Raw genomic sequence first — 17,850 nt, 5'->3', positions numbered from 1 at the left:
TTAACTCTTTACTCCCACATCACTGTCCTGACTGAAACGTCGCCGAATTTGTTGTTTGCTCTATGTTTGGGGATATATATCAGTAAAATGGCATGGGGAAAGGTGCCACATCCTATATTGCTTCCCAGTCAAATTAGCTCCCCCCGGTGAATTTATTAAAAAATAAATAAATCTATCAGTACAGTGGTACAGTGGTTACATACGCTTCAGGTTACATACGCTTCAGGTTACACACTCTGCTAACCAAGAAATGGTGCTTCAGGTTAAGAACTTTGCTTCAGGATAAGAACAGAAATCGGGCTCCAGCAGCGCGGCAGCAGCAGGAAGCCCCATTAGCTAAAGTGGTGCTTCAGGTTAAGCACAGTTTCAGGTTAAGAACGGACCTCCGGAATGAATTAAGTACTTAACCCGAGGTACCACTGTAATGGAATTCCTGGTGCATTCTGGCTCTCAGGCTCCAGCAGGCTTCTTTAAACAAAGCAGGCCACAATCAAGCCACTATTCTTAAACTGGTCATTTCCACTCATAAAGGGAATCCGTATCAGGAATGTATCCATCACATTTCAATAAGTGGAGTATTTCAGGGGAGAAATGTGTATCCTGGGGTATACTGCACACAGGTGGAACAGGTAATTCACCAGCACCTTCTACTGTCCCTTAAAATGTACCAGCAGCTACTGGAGCTTACCCATGCTGCTCTACACCTGTTCGTTCTGGTGACTTTTATTCTGAACACATTGTCTTTTTGTACTCAAAATGGCAGGTAGTAAATTAACTTGCACCTTTCCTGCCAGCTACATGGGAGTGGGTGGCAGAAAGTCAGAACATTTCTGGTAGACTGCCCTGTGCTTTATTTTAAAGAATTTTAGAGTGCGAGCCTAGACATGTTCTCTCAGAAGCAAGTCCCATCAACTGAAATGGGACATAGTCCCAGCCTCAGCTTTATCTGCAAAGTTGTTTCACTGCACTTCAGATATCCCATTAAGCAGCAAAACACATTTATGCACCCTGATTCAAGAAGAAGCAAAAGCGAAATCCAGGTACCAAGAAATCTCTACTAATGCTGTCTTGATTGGGCACATTATGGCTTTACCTGCTAGCTGCTTCCCTCTCCCTCTAATGCACCCAGAGATATTTCCAAGTACAAGAATTTGTTCAGTTAACCTTTACGAAACCATCATGGGCACTTCAATCCATTAGAGGTTCTTCTCAGAGCCGCAATGGATCAGTAGGCATTGAAGGAACATAACAACATGATTGTTTTTCCACTTAAAGGACCAGATGAGAGTCTGACTGTGGAGTAAGGCTGGCTCATCTCACAATGATTTCTTGTGCTCTGAAATTTCTACCCACATTTACTTGCAAGGAATACTTACATTACTTTTAAGAGCTGCATTTAACAAACTGCATTACTCATCTGATTTTGAAAGAGACAGGAGTTAATAATAGGTTATTTCCTAATTGGACTGACATTTACCTAACAATGTTTACCTCTAAGTAATCATCACTGGTTTCCAATGGACTTATTTCCAGGAAAGTAAGTTTAGGACTGGAGTCCCAAGGCCTAACCAATAAGATGCAGGCAATCTGTGATTGAATCTCCTGATGAGTTCACTTTAACCAAAAAGCAGCTGAGGGCCACTGTGAAACTAATCAGAGCTGCAAGGCTGGAAGAGGGTGTTCAATCACCTCATGCTACTTCCCACCTCTAAATTGCAACCCCAAAGCTATTAGTCCTCCAGAAGTGTGCCCATATTGTTTTCTGCTACAGGGTTAATGGCACAGGGTGGGGGGATTTAGAACAATGAACCATTAGGGCAGAAGGCTACGACCCCCCACCCTCTCCTAGTGCCACTGATCTGATCTAATGTGGATCAGCTGCTTTTAAGTAAAAGGGAGAATACTGGGAGTAGAGGTCCACAGAGGGTCTTGGTAGTAAAAAAACAACCCACAATCACCAGAACCCTGTCCTTTTCTTTGTCCCTAACCTTGTGCTGTATGTCTCCATGGAAATTCAAAACAGTGCCTTGGCTCCCTTCCCCAGCTCTGAACTGGAGAGGGTGGCAGGGGCTTACAAGTTTGGTTCCATGCTGTTGAGGCAGTGTTGGGTTAGGGTTGGCAAACTAAGGCCCATGGGCCTTCGCTCCCTTCCCCAGCTCTGAACTGGAGAGGGTGGCAGGGGCTTACAAGTTTGGTTCCATGCTGTTGAGGCAGTGTTGGGTTAGGGTTGGCAACCTAAGGCCCATGGGCCAGAAACAGCCTATGGAGGCTGTTTAATCAGTCCACGAACCGCCCGCTCGGCGAGTCCCCATGTGCTGTTCTAAACCGGTGCAGCACGGCGCGGGGACTCTCTTCCGTTGCTCTGGAAATCGCTTCTGGGCATGCACAGAAGTGTTTTCTGGCACCGTGGACATGTGCAGATGTGATTTCCGGCGTTGTGCTGTACCGGTCCGGCCCACAGAGGATCTCCGTGGGAGTGATCCGGCCCATGCCCGGTAAGCCTTGTTGACCCCTGGTATATAGCATAGTTGGCAATGCAGTGGCCAAACCAGTCCCCAACTGGAACTGGGGAGGTGGTGGGGATTGCCACACAACTTCAGGCATGATCCCTGCCTCATCTCCAGTTCAAGAGTTAAAGTCTGGGATGATCCACTTTCACCAGAGGGTTGTGGCATTTTCACCAAAGTGAGCATAAATTATGGAGACTTGGTTGGGAGATTTAATTGCGAATCATATTCATATGTTTCTTCAGTGCCTACTGCTCCACTGTGGCTCAGGAAAGCAAATCCAATAGCATGAAATACCCATGATGGATTCATAAAAGTAGACTTTCCAAACCAATTTCCTGCTTCTATTCATTAGCAGAAACTGCTAATTAATCTAACGGCGGTTTTTTTGTTTTTTGTTTGACAAAAACAAACCAGAAGAAAGGGATCCCACGAGAGGCAACCCAACCTGTATTTGGAACATTTTACAAAGACACACTCCAAATATTTATTGAAAAAGCTACAAGAGAGAATATCCATGTATCAACAACTTGCTAAAAGACAGGAAACCTGATACAGCTTTTTAAGTGTCAACATTAAAGGGACAGGAACTAGAAATCCTCCTGGGTCTGAACTGACCAACTGCTGCTTTTTATTTTTTATTTTTTAAATATATATTTATTAAAGTTTTTTCAATACAAAAGCATATTACAAAAACAACATTGATTGTTTAGCATCTTTCCATTATTGCTTTGGACTCCCCCACGCCTCCCGCAGACACTTACATCATTATACAATTGTTTCCAAACAAATTATCATTTTATCCATAATCTTAATTTTGTTCATTGACATATAATTTAATCTTAAATCTAATTTAGTGGTAGACAATCATTTCTATTCTGACATCCCGGTCAACATTCAGCCAAATTACAATACTTTTGTAAATAAATCTTAAATTTCTTCCAGTCTTCTTCCGTCCTTTCTTCTCCCAGGTCTCGAATTCTGCCGGTCATCTCAGCTAGTTGCATATAGTCCATCAGCTGCATCTGCCATTCTTCCAGAGTGGGTAGATTTTGAGTCTTCCAATTCTTAGCAATCAGTATCCTTGCTGCCGCTGTTGCGTACATAAAAAATGTTCTGTCTTTTTTTAACACACTCTGGCCGACAATGCCCAAGAGGAAGGCCTCTGGTTGCTTAGTAAAGGTGTACTTAAACACCTTTTTTAACTCATTATATATCATCTCCCAGAAGGCCTTCACTCTAGGACAAGACCACCAGAGGTGAAAAAATGTTCCTTCATTTTCCTTACATTTCCAACATTTATTATCCGACGAATGGTATATTTTAGCCAATTTGACTGGGGTCATGTACCATCTGTATATCATTTTCATTACATTTTCCTTCAAAGCATTACATGCAGTGAAGTTCAGCCCAGAGGTCCACAACCTTTCCCAATCTTCAAACATAATATTATGCCCAATATCCTGAGCCCATTTTATCATTGCCGATTTAACCATTTCGTCTTGTGTGTTCCATTTCAGCAGCAAATTATACATCTTTGAAAGTACTTTAGTCTTAGGTTCTAACAGTTCAGTTTCCAACTTTGACTTCTCCACCTGGAATCCTAGCTTTTTAACATTTTTAAACACTTCTTTAATCTGAGCATAGTGTAACCAGTCTCGCGCTTTATCTCTCATTTTCTCTAAACTCTGCAATTTCCAATTGTCACCATCTCTTTCTAATATCTCCCAATATTTTGGCCAATTGGCCTCCATATTGGCTCTTTTTCGGGCCTTAGCCTCTAGGGGTGACAACCACCTCGGAGTTTTATTCTCCAATAAGTCTTTATATTTTGTCCAGACATTAAAGACTGATTTTCTGACAATATGGTTCTTAAAAGCCTTGTTTATCTTAACCTTATCATACCATAAATATGCATGCCATCCAAATGCATTATTAAAACCTTCCAAATCCAATACATCCGTATCTTCAAGGAGTATCCAATCTTTCAACCAGCAGAAAGCTGCAGCTTCATAGTACAACTTTAAGTCTGGCAGGGCAAAGCCCCCTCTTTCTTTCGCATCTGTTAATATTTTAAATTTAATTCTGGGCTTTTTGCCCTGCCAGACAAATTTTGAAATATCTTTCTGCCACTTCCGAAAACATTCTGTCTTGTCTACAATCTGTAGTGTCTGAAACAAAAATAACATTTTTGGCAATACATTCATTTTGATGGCAGCTATCCGGCCTAACAAGGAAAGTTTTAATCTTGACCAACTATCCAAGTCTCTCTTAATTTCTGACCAACATTTTTCATAATTATCTTTAAATAAACTCAGATTTTTTGCTGTTATGTTCACCCCTAGGTATTTGACTTTTTTAACCACAGTTAATTCTGTCTCTTTCTGAAACCGTTCCAACTCAGTATCTGTCAAATTTTTCCCCAAAACCTTAGTTTTTTGCTTATTTAATTTAAATCCCGCCACTCGACCAAAGTTTTGAATCAGTTGTAATACTCTTTTCGTACTAGATTCCGGCTCCTGTAATGTCAAAACTAGGTCATCTGCAAATGCCTTAAGTTTATATTGTTTCGCTCCGACCTGGATCCCTTCCACCAACCGGTCCCCCCTGATCATATTCAACAGCACTTCCAGAACCGAAATAAACAGTAATGGGGAAATCGGGCAGCCTTGTCGTGTACCTTTTTCTATTTTGAACTCTTCTGTAACCACATTGTTGACTATCAGTTTAGCCTTTTGTTCTGAATATATAGCCTCAATCCCATTCTCAAACCCACGTCCCACTCCCATTTCTTTTAAGTTCCCCTTCATAAATTTCCAGGATATGTTGTCAAAGGCTTTCTCCGCGTCTATAAAAATTAAAGCTGCTTTAGTGTTTATGTTTGTTTGCAAAAGTTCCAATATGTCTATAATGTTCCTTGTATTAGCAAACATATATCTACCCGGGAGAAAGCCTGCCTGGTCTTTATGGATTATCTCACTTAAAACTTTCTTGAATCTACGTGCCAAAACGTCTGCAAATATTTTGTAATCCACATTTAAAAGAGAAATGGGACGGTAGTTCTTGAGTTGTGTCTTTTCAGTTTCCGACTTTGGTATCAATGTGATAAATGCTTCTTTCCACGATTCTGGCGCCTTCTTCCCCTCCATTATTTCATTACTGACCTCCAACAATGGCTGTATCAGGTAATCTTTCAGTGTCTTATAATAGTTGGAGGTCAGTCCATCTGGCCCTGGCGATTTGCCCTGTTTCAAACTCTGGATGGCCTGCTCGATCTCTTGTCGTGTTATTTCACCATTCAAAATTGTTCTGTTTTCTTCTGACAGCTTTGCTAATCCATTTTTCTCTAAAAATTGTTTAATCTCTATTTCGTTTTGTGGCCCTTGGGTGTATAGCTTTTTGAAGTATCTCTGGAAGCACTTTCTAATCTCTCCAGGGTTCTGGATATTCCTTCCTTCAATCTCTAAATTTGTTACCGTATTTAGTCTTTGTCTCTTTTTCAACTGCCAAGCTAGCAGTTTTCCGCATTTATTAGCCAATTCAAAAGTTTTTTGTTTCATTGTTCTGATCTTCCATTCTATTTCCTGATTTATCAGTTTAGAATATTGTGCCTGGTAAAGTTTGATTTCTCGCAGAATCGGTTGGGACTTCGGGTTAGATCTTAACTTCTTTTCTAACTCTTTAATTCTTTCCAGAATCTTGTCCTTCTTTTCATTTTGTAATCTTTTCTTTATCGAATTTTGTTGTATCAAGAACCCTCTCATCACGGCCTTGCTTGCATCCCAGATGGTTCTTTTTTCCACCGTGGTGCCCATATTAACCTCAAAATAGTCCTTTAAGGTTTTTTGGGCCTTCTCTACAAGTTTTTGATCTCTAAACAGGCCATCATTCATCTTCCATCTATAGGAGCCAATTGGGGTCAGTGTCATATCCATTCTCAATGCGTTATGGTCGGAGCATGTCTTTGGGCAGATTTCCACCTTTCTGATCTTGGGTGCCAGACTTCTAGTTATCCATATTTGGTCGATTCGTGTCCAGGTCAGTTGGGCTTCAGAAAAGAATGTTCCTTCTCTTCCCAAGGGGTTTCTCACTCTCCAAATATCAATCCAATCCATATTGTCAGTCATTTCAAAGAAAGTCTTAGGTAGTCTTCCTTCTTTAGTAATGTTTTGATTCTGTGACTTATCCATATTTGTTGATACGACCCCATTCATATCTCCCATCATGATGATGTTGTTGTAGTCCAGATAATCCAGCATAGTCTCATGCAACTTCTTGTAGAAATCCGATTTTCCTTCATTTGGGGCATAGATTCCCAATATCAAAATTTTTTCTCCTTGGTACTGTATTTCTATTGCCAAGATTCTTCCATTTTCATCTTTAAAAAGAAATTTTGGTGAAAGGCTCTCTTTTGCATAGATCACTACGCCTCTCTTTTTAACTGTGTCCGAAGATATAAATTCTTGACCGAGTCTTTTATTTATTAACACTTTTCTGTGGAGCCTAATCACATGTGTTTCTTGTAAGCATATAATGTCCAATTGTTCCTTTTTTAAAATATGAAAAATTTTCACCCTTTTTTCCGGGCTGTTGCAGCCATTTATGTTCCAGCTCAAAAGCTGCAGAGCCATCCTGGATAAATCTGGTTATTCTTGCTGGGGTGGTATCTTATTCTCTGGTCCTTTAGGGTCCGAGGGGGCAGGTTCCCCTGGAGGTTCGGGCGCTGGAACCAACTGCTGCTTTTTAAAGCACACATTAACTAATGACTAGGAAAGTGGAGTCATGCATGCAGAATGTTTATTTAATATCACACAAATTGTTCAAAACAGTGCTGAAACTGCAAGCAAAATTTGATAAGACAGGCACAGATGGTGGGGGCAGATTGTACCAGTTACACTTGTACAATGTTAGGTTACACAAATATCCACCATCCATTACTCACCTTATTGCCCTTTCCACACCTGAATCTTATAATTAACACGCCCCTGTGGCTACCAACTTTGACATATGGGCAGCTAATAATAATGCAAGTAGATGCTTTTCCTGTTATATTTGCAATGTAAACATTTTATTTAAGGAAGAAAAACATAAATGGGATCTGAAACAAAACTTTACACTTCACCGCCATAGGTGACAAGTAGGAAGGGGGCGGGATTTCATTCAGTTCTCATTTAAAGAGAAACCTACCAAATTCATACATTCCTAAACAATATACGTGAACCAAAACATTATCATCCTTTGACATTCACACTTTTCTGTGTTGTGCAATGTAGTTCACCAGCCAAGCACCACACACAAAAATGCATATATTAGATACGCACATTAGTGAAAATCTCAGCTTCTTTCAAGATGAATGAAATCCATGCTATGAATCAAGCCACTTTCAAGCCACTTCCTTCTGTGCCAAGGCCACCCAACAGACTCCAGCAGTATTACAGACTGTTAAAAAGTTGGCCTTTCAAGCACAGTAGATCCTGATGGATTCAAGTTACCTTGTAGAACAGGTTTAACAAAGCAGTCCTTTGCATTTGTTTGGCACATCAGAATCTGAAGTACAACAGACTCTTTACAGCTGGTGTTAAAGAGTCAAACTTCTATTCCTTCTATTATGTCAGAATGATGAACAGCAGCCTACCACAAATCAGAACAAAGATGTTCACCAGTAAGTGATCGTTCAAAGAGCTGAAAATGCGCTCTTGTAACCTGTTAACACTCTAAACCTTATAAAAAAGGGGCAGGAAAACAGTATCAAAGCGTAACCAATCTACATTAGTAAACAAGGAGTATGTGTCAAATGTAAGTTAAATACAACCATGTGAAAAGTTTTGCATAAAAGGATGCTTGCATCATGCCATGCTTGTAATCACTTGGCAAATGCGGACACACCACTATGGCCAAAGCTACCGGTAATATTTATTCCATCCCTGAACTACTACAACTAACTATAGCACTGATTCAATATGACGGTAGAATAAAGTATACTAATGAAACCAAAACATCATAAATTCAAAACTACACATTATATTTGATGCACTTTATATGCTATGTAAGAAGTATGCTCAATGTAATTCTAAAAGCACACCCCCTTTTGGCAATATTCAATACTTGTTTTATATATAGCACATTTTTAGTTTCTGCTGCTGCTATATAATTTTGCTGTGTATCGCCAACAAGCTATTTCACTTGTCAAAGTCTTTGTGAACAAACAAAAGGCCAAGATATAATTCTTTGAAATGCTGATCTTTCTTTACTGAATTTAAATGCCACCCCGCATCCCAAGGGAAACCAAATGTTTGAAATCACAAAGATAACCCATTATTTTTAAACCATCATCTTGACAAAGCCATTTTAATACAAGGATCTTTTGATTATTTCACTCTTATTTTGTTTGACAGTAGCATAGTGAATAATTGAAATTTCATCTTTTTTTTTTTAAAAAAAAGGCTAACATGTGGGAATATCTTAGTACTATGGGTAGAATTTGTGAGCGAGTTCAGCAGGGTAGAGGTTGATGGAGGATAAGAAAAAAGGGGTGTGTTGGGAACACATGGACCAGTTCTTTCTATTTTATTTTCCAACATTAAAGAGCCAAAGCCAGTGTTCAAGTTTACGCTCAAGTGAAAGTTCCTGGAATGGAAGAAAGAATAAAATCTGCTATTATTTCATGCCCACATTTGTGCTCTGAATGCATGAAGAAGATTGATGTGGGAAGCATGTTATAGGCATTATGACTGCTGGGCAGATTCTCTAACTATTTGGAAGCATTCAAAGTAGATCACCACCTCAGTCTTTTAACATACCATAAGATTCAGCGCATGGCTTCAGAATACTAAACTATGGGAGAAACAGGAAGGAGAATACCCTTCCCTCTCTACCCACAAAGCATCTCCCTTAAATAAAGTCTGAAAATAGGGGCAGGGTGCTGCTCTGGAAGAAAGGATTGGGGAGGGGGAATCACATGGAGGCAGCTTGCAAAAAAGGTGCACAGATTGCAGACTGAAATAACAGTAGCCCTAAGCATCAATTTGAGGGACGCGGGTGGTGCTGTGGGTTAAACCACAGAGCCTAGGGCTTACCAATCAGAAGGTCAGCGGTTCGAATCTCTGCAGCGGGGTGAACTCCTATTACTCGGTCCCTGCTCCTGCCAACCTAGCAGTTCGAAAGCATGTCAAAATGCAAGTAGATAAATAGGTACCACTCCAGCAGGAAGGTAAACAGCGTTTCTGTGCGCTGCTCTGGTTTGCCAGAAAGGGCTTACTCATACTGGCCACACGACCCGGAAGCTGTACGCCTGCTCCCTCGGCCAATAAAGCGAGATGAGTGCCACAACCCCAGAGTCGTCCCCGACTGGACCTAACGGTCAGCGGTCCCTTTACCTTTAAGCATCAATTCAGTACCATCAGTGCTAAGCAATGTTAATCCTATTTCCCATGAATGCAAATATTTTGTTGTCAATACTGGAGGACTGTGGTGCTGTAACAATAATTAATAAGGAATGTACATTAAGGGTAAGAAAAACAAACTCTTGAGAGTCCCATGGACTACAAGAAGATCAAACGTATCCATTCTGAAGCAAATCAGCCCTGAGTACTCACTGAAAGGACAGATCCTGAAGCTGAAGCTCCAATACTTTGGCTACCTCATGAGAAGAGAAGACTCCTTGGAAAAGACCCTGATGCTGGGAAAGATTGAGGGCACAAGGAGAAGGGGACGATAGAGGACGAGATGGCTGGACAGTGTTCTCGAGGCTACAAACCTGAGTCTGACCAAACTGCGGGAGGCAGTGGAAGACAGGAGTGCCTGGCGTGCTCTGGTCCATGGGGTCACGAAGAGTAGGACACAACTAAACAACAGACAAGTGGAGCTTCTTTATCCTCCTCACTGGTCACCCCCCCTCCTGCAGTTTATATAGGTACTGTCCTACAGTTAGGAACTGCATATTGCAAGGGACTATTACAGTTCTTTGTAAAATAAAAGGCTTTCAAGAAAAAATAAAAAGCTCCATTCCACAAAAGGCTTCTTCAGTACAAACTCCCATTTATTCCAACAGGCTTCAGAATCCTGGAGGACATTCGGGATTACACAGTTTAGCCTTATCATCTGACTAGTCATCCTGCCCAATAATGCATCCCTTAATCACATGAGATCCCATGATACTGTTGAAAACTTTTCTCAGCAATGAACTCATGTGCACTTGCAGAGAAAACTCACTGCTTTAAAGGATTGATATTTGAAGCTTAGATTGTGTTTAACATCAAGTTACATTTTTGATAAAACTTCCCTTTATGTGGAATGATGATCAAGTATTTAACCCACCAAGAAAGGTGGGTGCATTTGAGAAAGGAGGCAAGTTGCCCCGTCTCTTACCAGCCAGCGAAAACAATATTTTTAGAGGTATACAAGTAAAGATCAGAGCTTTATTTTATAGGTTATAGTCCAAATAGCTACTCAGAAGTTAACCACATTAGAGATTATCCCCAGCCAAGTGTGTATCTAGGAAGCTTTATTCAAGTCCTGTCTTTTAGCCTCAGCTTCACATCTGCAGTATGAGCATATTGGTGCCGATCTACTTTACAGTGTTGTTGTAAGGATTACTGAAACAATGTGAAACATTTCGAACACTTAGGAAGCACTAAATAAATTATACGTCTTATGAATGTCCTCTAGGGAAAAAGAAGTGAAAGCCATATACGGTGGTACCTTGGGTTACAGACGCTTCAGGTTACAGACTCCGTTACCCAGAAATAGTACCTCAGGTTAAGAACTTTGCTTCAGGATGAGACCAGAAATCACGCGGCAGCAGTGGGAGGCCCCATCAGCTAAAGTGGTGCTTCAGGTTAAGAGAAGTTTCAGTTTAAGAACAGACCTCCAGAACGAAATAAGTTCTTAACCCAAGGTACCACTGTACAAGTACTTGGCAGTGTTAAGGGAAGTCACAACAAATGCATAGAGGACAATCCTGATACCTCCAGGATCAGAGACCGCAAGCCTCTATATTCCAGGTTGTGGAGAACCACAGCATGCTCTGCTTGTGGGATTCCCAGAAGCATCTCTGGTTGGCCACTGCTGGAAACAACTGCAGGACTAGACAGGCCTTTGGTCTGATGCAACAGCACTCTTCATATGTACTGTAATACATTTCAGTTTCATGCCATTCTGCTGTGCTTTTTTTCTATCTAAAAATATTGCCTGGACCTATAAACAAGGAATAATTTTAAAATAATGCATTGGTCTCACCATGCATAACAGTAAAGCAAGAGTTAATACACGTTCTCGCTTATTTTCTTCTTTGCCTGCCTTTTGCCAGAATAGCAAAATCTGCAGGAAATGAAAGCAGTAATGTGGAAAGTGAACTTTGTTCCCTTTCTAAACTGTTTTTTTGTTAGTCCTACATTTACACGGTATCAGCACACACCCTGATACGGCAGCAACGTATTTGCAAAAAGAAATATGACTTCACACAAGGAAGTGTAAGTTAGTTCACCACAGGATGGAATTAAGTTACAGTTCTCAGGCCTGAATTTGGTTGCAGCATTTTCCCCAACCTTGAATACTTAGGTAGAACAGCTAGATCTGAATGTAAAAGGCATGCAAATTGAAACCAGTTCAAAGAATGTACACCTTTAGGTGCCAGGCAAAAGCGTTCCTTTTTAACTTTGGTTGATTTGATTGACATCCTATGCCCTTTTAAAATGTGGTGGTTTTTTTGGTGGGGGTGTTATTGGGTTTTTTTTTTATTATGCATTTTGTGGAGTTATATTTTGATTTTATTCTGTGAACCGCCCTGAGACCTCTGGTATAGGGCAGTGTGTGTGTGTGTGTGTGTGTGTGTACATAAATAAATAAATAAATAAATAAATAAATAAATAGTTGTCTAGCAACTGTAATTCTGTAAAAAAAGAAAAGAAAGAAAGTACAAAAGAGCTCTAAGAATCAATACTCACAATCTTCCTAGAACTTCCCAGGCTCTTTGAAATAAAAAATATCAGAGAACAAGCAAAAATTTCCTGCCAGTTTTACTTTCTGGTGTAGACATGAAAACTAGAATACCAGAGAGCTGCAGAATATGGGACTTATGCATTTCCAAACAGCAGTTTCAAGTTGAAGCCTAAACTGCGACGTCAACCCCCCCCCAATGTTATTTTTGATGTGGCACAATAAATCTGCTATTGGTTCCCCAGATTTCTTCCCTTTAAAGCCGGGGGGGGGCAGGGGGAGAAATGGGTAGTTAGGCTTTATCAGAGCAGCACACTGTAAGGGGTGATTTAACCCTTCCCCAATTGCACCCCCTCCAGCTGCTATTAGCACCAAAAGGATGGAGACTACAGGTAGTGGTATCATATATGTACTTTCCTGCTACTGGGAACAATAGCTGTTTTAGGAGGGGTCAATTTTATCAGGAAAATGGTACACAGAAAAGGTTAAAAACATCACCCATTAATGCTGCTGCCCCAATCCAATATAAGGGCTCATTAGGCTATTTTAAAATATTAGGAGATCTTTTTCCACCCTTAATAGGACAATGGATTAGGCTGAGATCCATCAGGTTTTGTTGGTGGGAAACCATGGTGGTGTTCCCCAAGGAATGTGACAATTCTGCCAAATTTCCTGCAATTGTGGCATTTTAAGTGCTGAAGGCACAATGTTTGTTCATGTTCAAACTGTGTATGCCTCTTCCCCCCACCCCTTGCAGTCATGTCAGCTCCTCATACAGTGATATGAGTGGCACCAGAAGGCATAGAGAAAAGCAACATATGGCCTGCTCAGAGGAGTCCTTCCTGTCTGGGCAAGATTCTCACAAGCCCATTCTCACATTTGGATGAATTATAACTTAACTGTTGTTGTCAAACACACATTTCGGCTCAAAGCTGTCAGTTCCTTACTATTTCCGATCTGTTTTCATAGGTAGGCAGCAAACCAGGTTTCTTCTGACTGTGGCCACACAACCTATTCCAAGTCTCGCCACCTTTCACACCATTAACCCTTTGGCATATAGATGATTGCAACAAAACAATGCTTCAGTGATCAGGGAAACCATTTTAAAATGGCATCGTGTTCCAACAGCTACTTTGAGAATCTGCTTCGACTGATGCTTCCACATTATATATTAATCCTATATAGTAAATAGTGAACACATTCTCCAAATATGGATCCTTGAATTACATAAGGATTATGCAGTATCCACACACAATGGGAAGGTTAAATCAGCAGGCTTGGGCACAAACACATGCAAACAAAAATCATTTAGGAAAAACCCTAAAGGGGGAAACCACAAAACAGCTCAGTGGTTACAGAATGCTGACTGTTGGGGCAGGATGGGAAAGAGGGAGTGCTGAAATGGAACAGAATATCCTGAAACAGGGCATGGCTGGCTGGCATCCTGAACTTCACACTGCAGTATTTTGTTGCTTCTCCCACTTGTGCTTATACAGTGTCAAAGCAGAACATGCACTGAACCTAGTATATTACATTGATGTGTCACACAGGTTTGTGGGGTTTGGGGAAAGGGGTAAAGATGTTAAGAGACATTTTGCATTAGATGCCACGGATATCTTACTCCATGCGTCCTACACCAAGGATTCCTGGACTCTAGGCATGGCAAGCTTCTCAAAGTCAAGAAAGAAAGGTTTAACTGCCCTTGCCCATATGGGAGAAATGCTTTGTGCCCCTTGTGCTCAGAATGAGTCTAGGTCGATAAATGGAAATAAGGTGGCAAGGAAAGCACTGCATGGAATAAAATGCCCTGCAAAATGCAACAATACTCAGTGTTTATATGGCGGCGCACATATATTATGTCAGTAATATTGTTACCACCATCATGTAAAGTGAGGATTTTGCCCTATTGGCCTAGACTCAAGGCACAAGGATTTTGTTAAGAGCCTTCAAATCCGTGCAGAGTTCTACTCACTGAAATGGGCCTCAAAAAACCCTTCCAAGTCAGCCTACCGGCATGGGATGTGAGTTGGCCATATTCTGCCTACAGACAGGATTCAGATGTGTAAAATGTTTAGGGGGTGGGGAGGAGAGAGAAAGAATGTCAGGGACAAACAAACACACACTGTCAACAGGGGAGGCCCTCCTCATACTTCCAGAGTCCAAGTCATAAAATTCTAGCTTTCCCCTCCAATGGAGGTAACTAAGAGAACATAATATAAAAAGCCGTCTGGCCACAGTAATAAGCTACAGAAAGATACTTTTTATCAACATTTAGGCAACAGCATACGATACAGTTTTATTACATTAACAGCCAAGTCTCCTTTCACAACACGGGATGGCATTCAACGCAAGTCCTACTCGCTCAGAGTTGAGGTTAAAGGACATGACCGACATAGGCTCACTAATTTTAATGTGTCTACTCTGAGTAGCACTTGGGTAAAATTACACAAAGGAACACTCAGTTCTTCTGCTGGGCTTATTCTGAAATACTCAAGAGTTCTTCCCAAACCAAAAAGCCAACTCTCAAAGCAGACACTCATGAATGGAGGGATACAAAGTATATTGAAGGAAAAATAAAGGGTAAAACATACCAATGGGGTCCCCAACATACTAACAACACAGTATGGACAACATGGACAACACAGAACCCTGAGGCACCCTTCTTGGCACCAATCAAGACAATCTTTACCATTTCATTCTTTTAGTTGAATGTTCTTTACACTTTGGGGGGTTGTTTTGTTGTGGGTTTGGGCTACTTTTCTGGCCTGTGTTTGATTTGTTTGCCTGTTTTTGGAGGGAGGGCTGGGTTCTGTGCTTCATCAGTTTCTGCTTCTTCTGTGAAATGGGCATTTTGTGGTACTCACAATTTCTTAGCTCTCCAAATGTTTTCCAAAGCCCAAAAGTGTTATTAACGCTGAGTGTAATTGCTTATACAAATGCAGCTTAAAGGGGACTCTTAAAAATAGTCCTTGAGGCAGGGGTGAGTCAGCTTAGTCCTGGTTTTAGTTATAGAACAATCTTACTCTGTCACTTATCTACATACAGGTTTTTCTTGGCTTTATGCCATTCATAAAAGTCAGGTACTTGTTAGTTATGAATGCTAATTGAAGCATGGTTTTCCAAAAGAGAAATTTAGACGTTTCGATTCAATTTTTCTTCCAAACTACAGTTAAGGTATACAGTCCAGATATTTTAACACTTCCCTGCAACCCTCATAACACGAGAAAATACATATGGCTTTCAAGTCATGCTTCGGGTGAATGGAAGGGCTTAGGCAAATGGGATACCCTGAAAACTAAGAAAAAGGTCTGCATTTATTTGCACAGTATTGAAATGCCTTTATATCAAGAATAAGGAATGTGTGGTCCCCCAGACACTGTTGGACTCCAGTTCCCATCAGCTCCAACCAGCGTGGCCAATAGTCAGGGATGGTGGGAGTTGCAGTCCAAGAACATCCACAGGTTCTCCATTCATAAATCTATGGTGCTGTTGCATTTGGAGGATGGCGCTCCGTTCCAATAACCAAATCTCAAGCACAATTTGTGAGAGCAGGAAAAGTTGCAGGTGGAAAAGGAAAGCAACATATCGAGGAGTACAAAGCACCTTCTTTTCCTGCAAGCAAAGATGAAAGCATCTAAGATTTGTTTGTTGGGGGAAAGAAAAAGGACATGGGGGGGGGGGGAGGAGGCATCGCTTGATAGAAGTTTACTGAAGTTATGCATAACCTGTACAAAAATCCCTCTCTTCTTCCATAGCAGGAGAACGGGGTCAGCCAATGTAAGGGAATGGTGGTGGAACAGAAAGAAGTTCATTCTTCAAGTTCATCCTCCAACTCCCACCCGCCTTAGCTAGCATAGCCAATGTTCAGGTATGGGCGCTGCAATTCAAAAATATCTGGAGGGCAGATCCCTGGACTAAGGGAGGGGGGACTTTGGTCTAATCCAAAGAAGCTCTTTTAATGTTCTTCTGCAGCTCCCAAAGCTCCTCACAACAGCCTATGGTATTGTTGCGCAATTCGTCGTAAGGTATCCAGACGAAAACGACGCCAGCTACTTTGGGAATCGGAATCCCCGACAGAGACAAGAGGAGGGGAGAGGGAATCCCGCTCCTAGATGATGCAGCGAGCTCCTTGACGGGCATTCAATCCGTACCTGCTACTTTCTCGAGGGGCGCCCGACATACCTGCCCCCCCAACCGGGTGGCGCCCCCGCGGCCTCCGCCTTCTACCCGCCCGCGCCCCCCCCCCTGCGGGCACCCGCGTCCCCCCGTACCTTCTGGGGCGGGGTGCCGAGCAGCAGCTCGAGGTAGTAGCCGCGTCCCGAGTCCCCCTGCAGGTTGTCCACCATGGCCATAAAGTTGACGGCGCCGCTGGGGTCGGAAGCCAAGGCCAAGCCCTCTGCCTCTTGCTCCCGCTCCGCGCTGCCGCCGGTCCCGTTGCCGCCCCGCGGCTTCAGCGCCACAGGCACCGGGACGAGCGAGCCGTCGGGGGCGCTCGGCGGAGACACGCGCAGCGGGAGGCTGAAGGCAGCCCGGCCTCGCCCGGCGGCCGCGGCCACCAGGAGCAGGAGACACCCGGCTGCCAGCGCCCTGCCCATCCCGGCGCCCGGCTACGTCTAAGGGGGAGAGAGCGGCCGGCCGCGCGCCCGCGGCTCCTGGCTGCGACCGCGAAGAGGCGAGGGGACGGCGGTGCCTCGACGCCCCGGCGTCATCTCGCCCTCCCGGGGTCGGCTTGGCTCCTTCCTCGCATGCCTGCCTGCCTCGACGAACCTCGACAACCCCCGGGCTCGTCAGGAAAGTTTCTTCTGGCCAAGGCGGCGCTTCAGAAAGTCTCCAGCCGCCGCGGCGCGCCTCCTCCTCCTCCCTCCTCCTCTTTTTCTTTTCTTTTTTTTCTATCCTGCAAACAATTGCCAAGTAACTTCCCAAACCTCGCCGAGCAGCGGATGTGACGGGATTGGAAATTGCTCGCAGGAAAAGTCCCCCGAAGGGCGGCCAGCTCCGCAAACAACCCTCCCCGCCGACGGGGCTGCTCAGTCCGCGCCTCCTCCACGCGGCCAATCAACGCGTTGCAGAGGGAAACGCGGGTCTCCCGTTGATTCAAGTGGGGAGGGGAGGAGAGGAGAGGGAGAGACCAGAACATCTTTCGGGGCGTGGGGTGGGCAGGCTGCCTTTCTTCAGCAGGGCCGGCTCGACCATTAACTAGAGTGAGTGGGTCGCCTCGGCCCGCTCACTTTGGGTGTCAGGAACGGGCAGCAGGTGAACAATTAAATAATTAACAAAGTGGTTGCAATTCTCTTGCCAGGGCAGCGAAGAGGCGCTTGTGGGAGGTTTCTGTCTCCAGGCCCAAAATTAGACTGGGCTTGGCAATTTGCTGCTCCACCCCGGGTGGTAAAATGCTTTGTTATTGAAC

The 17,850-nt window shown here is 42.9% G+C and overlaps 1 protein-coding gene across 1 annotated transcript in view; it reads right to left on the bottom strand.

Annotated features, from left to right (window-relative positions):
* The window catches only part of BACE2 (beta-secretase 2), a 42,646-nt gene extending 25,226 nt beyond the window's left edge, over positions 1–17,420 (bottom strand). The window contains exon 1 of the mRNA XM_028727233.2: positions 16,715–17,420. Within this exon, the coding sequence (XP_028583066.2) occupies positions 16,715–17,038 (324 nt within the window). The 5' untranslated portion in view covers positions 17,039–17,420. The remainder of the gene's footprint in view (positions 1–16,714) is intronic.
* Positions 17,421–17,850: the final 430 nt, after the last annotated feature.

The sequence above is a fragment of the Podarcis muralis genome, chromosome 4 (genome assembly GCF_964188315.1).
Source record: "Podarcis muralis chromosome 4, rPodMur119.hap1.1, whole genome shotgun sequence".
In the NCBI taxonomy this organism is placed as follows: Eukaryota; Metazoa; Chordata; class Lepidosauria; order Squamata; family Lacertidae; genus Podarcis; species Podarcis muralis.
This window is presented reverse-complemented; position numbering and strand designations above follow the sequence as displayed.